Source organism: Zeus faber, assembly GCF_960531495.2.
Source record: "Zeus faber genome assembly, chromosome: 17".
NCBI lineage: Eukaryota > Metazoa > Chordata > Actinopteri > Zeiformes > Zeidae > Zeus > Zeus faber.
Window position 1 is genome coordinate 14,173,826 of NC_137204.1, and position 2,991 is coordinate 14,176,816.

Consider the following 2,991-nt stretch of genomic DNA (forward strand, 5'->3'; position numbering starts at 1 on the left):
GTTTGGTTCTTGATTTCCGCTGTTTGGTTCTTGCTCTCAGTAGTTTAGTTCTAGAGCTCAGTAGTTTGGTTCTAGAGGTCAGTAGTTTAGTTCTAGATCTTGGTAGTTTGGTTCTAGATATCAGTAGTCTGGTTCTATATCTCAGTAGTTTGGTTCTAGGTCCCAGTAGTTTGGTATGGTATCTTTGTATGCTTTTTATCAAATAAACTAACTTAAGACTAATGTTTTGGGTTCAGTTAAATCAGTTTTAAAATCATAACACAGAAATGTCCTGCAAATTCAGAATCCCTTCAAAGTCGCACATGAAACCTATTTATCAAGGAAATTTGACTTTATCATAAACTTCAGCAACTGAGAGATCAGGAGGAAGAGATTTAAGGATTACAGTGCGACACTGTTTCCTATCTTGAGATCAGCGATTTAGCTTCATACTTCAGGGGGTGCAGTTAAGTTAATTATTTCCCAAATCAAGTGATCTTTTAATTTAACAATTAATCAATGTGATTCATTATGAAGTAATTAAAGAACAAAACAACAATAAAATAAGATTCATACATTCATTCATTCATATATTCATATATTCATATCTATTATATATTTATGAATAACTGCTTATCACAGACATCTTGACAGTTTCATATCTTTATTAACTTTTCTCCTAATATTGGACAGACCACTACAGAATACATTACTTTTTAATCAACTTGTTTATGGCATGTTTTTCTTTTATTTTTTTATTTTTTACATCTGAATCACAACACAATATTTGCTGTCTAACATTTCATTTGATAGATATTTTGTCAGTGAACTTATCACTGATTTGATTTTCATTTGACAACATGCACAATTAAACTAACATCTATCCAACGTAAGATGAAGATATAAAATTATTAAATGTAATGACACAAACAGGTTAGTAAACACCGACCACGTCACATAAATATGGCATTAAAGAACAATTGATTATAAGGCCAACTCAACACCCCCCCCCTCCCCCTCCTCCCTCCATCAAAGGGGTGGGACAAGATGGAGGCTGTCTCAGAAGCCTGAAGAAGCAGAAGGTTCTGGACTGGACCGCCGACCAGCGCGTCCTCCTGAACACCCGCAGGTCCTTGAAGGTGTCTGGTGAAGACGCTGCACACTGAGCTTTGGGGACAGACGAAGGAAACGAAGCCTTCACAGCATCTTATCCCCTTTGGCGATCTTGGACATGGTGACGGCCTTTTCCCTCATAGCCTGCAGGGCCTTGATGCGCTCCATGTAGCCGCTCTTGTGCTCCGATTTCTCGCCCTCGATCAGCAGGTCGATATACTCTGGGGTGGAGAGCGGGTTGGGCTTCAGGGCGATGGCCTTCAGTCGGTCCAGACAGCAAGAGGACTTCTCCATGAGACCCACCACCTCGATCTGCAGCCTGTCGTAGTCGGCCTCCAACTGCGCGATCAGGTCCTGCACGGTCATCTTCTGCTTTGTCGCCGACTGGTACTTGTCTTTGAGGTCCTGGATGGTTCGTTTTTCTTGTACGTCCTTGTAATCCCAGCTGTACTTCTGGTTGAAATGCACCCTCCAGTGGCATTTGCCTTTGCACTCGGTGCAGTTTCCACCGTCTCCAATAGCCACACAGCCTTCCTTGTCGGCGTCGTTGGGGATGCCGCAGGGATAGTGGCAGGTCACCTGGCACTGCTGGCAGTTGGTGATGAAATTTCCAGTGTTGGAAATATCAACTTGAACAGGCTTTTTGATGGTCACTGTATATTCAAATTTCTCATTTGCTGTGATGTCCGCCTCGTGCTGTTGAAGGATCTGCGAGGTCTGTCTGATCTCCTCCAGTTTAGCTAAGCCCAGTTTCACTTTCTTCTGCAGGTTCTCAACGGAATTTTCCAGCTGCTCTCTCTCCTTCAGGACCTCCTTCGTCAGAGTCAAGCTCTGGGTCTTTATGAGGTTCAAGGCAGTGAAGAAGTTCTTCATACTTTTGGAGCCCATGTCCCAAAACATTCTATCAAAGTGACCACCAGCTTCCTCATCCTCGTCATCATCATCGGCGTTCCCACCTGAATCTTTGTTGTCGGCAAACAAAGCAGAATTATTGAATTTGAAGTGAACCGGCAAATTCTTCTTCGTTTTTGGACACGGGACTCCGGACTCGTTTATGGCCTCGAGAACTGGTGGTCGTTGACCGTCCGCAAATGTCACCAAGATCCTGATGTTTTGGGCGACATCGTTGCCAAATATGGAGAGCACAGAGTCGAACACGTACCTCTGCGTGGGCGTGAGCCGGGCTAGGGAGGCCTGAGCCACGAAGCAGATGGCGTCGATCTCGCTCACTCCCATCTTACCGGAGAACAGGTTGCGTAGCTGTTCGGTGATCAGGCGGTCCCTGTCGATGCCCCGCGTGTCGCCGAACCCGGGCGTGTCCACGATGGTCAGGGTGAAGTCGATTTGGAAGTCATCCTGGTGGTTGATTCTGTACACAGTGACCTCGGAGGTCTGGCTCTGAGCTTGGGACTTGGCCATGCCCTCGTCCACTAATTTGAATCTGAATTTGTCTTCCCATTTGACGCCCAGGATGTAGTTGATCATCCCGTTGATGAGCGTGGACTTGCCGGCCCCAGTTGCTCCCAGAACCATGATGGTGCGGTTGTGCTTCATCGTGTCTTTGCCAAACGTGAAACGATTGCACCCCTGGATGTTCATGTTTTCCGGCTTCAGTGGAACCTTGTAGACGGCGAGAGGTCCTTCATGATCTTTGATTTCTTTGCTTTTCCCCTTCACGGCTTCCGCTAAACGTTTGGAGCCAAAGATCTTTTCAGTGAGGGAATTCATTGTGAAGCTGGTTCAACACACACTCACACACACCGCAGCTCACAACTGAAGATTTGTTTGTGTTTTCCGAGGAGTTCTCGGAACAAACTCGAACTGCCTGTTTGGATGGACAGCTGCTGGGCGTTGACTCTCCTCTTGAGAAAATATCTCTGATCAAATCTGCAATACAGA

General features: G+C 45.5%; 1 protein-coding gene across 1 annotated transcript in view; it reads right to left on the reverse strand.

The window, feature by feature from the left end:
- Window positions 1-637: 637 nt before the first annotated feature.
- The window catches only part of LOC307242881 (uncharacterized protein), a 3,990-nt gene continuing 1,636 nt past the window's right edge, over window positions 638-2,991 (reverse strand). The window contains exon 3 of the mRNA XM_080017496.1: window positions 638-2,979. Within this exon, the coding sequence (XP_079873622.1) occupies window positions 1,177-2,820 (1,644 nt within the window). The 5' untranslated portion in view covers window positions 2,821-2,979 and the 3' untranslated portion in view covers window positions 638-1,176. The remainder of the gene's footprint in view (window positions 2,980-2,991) is intronic.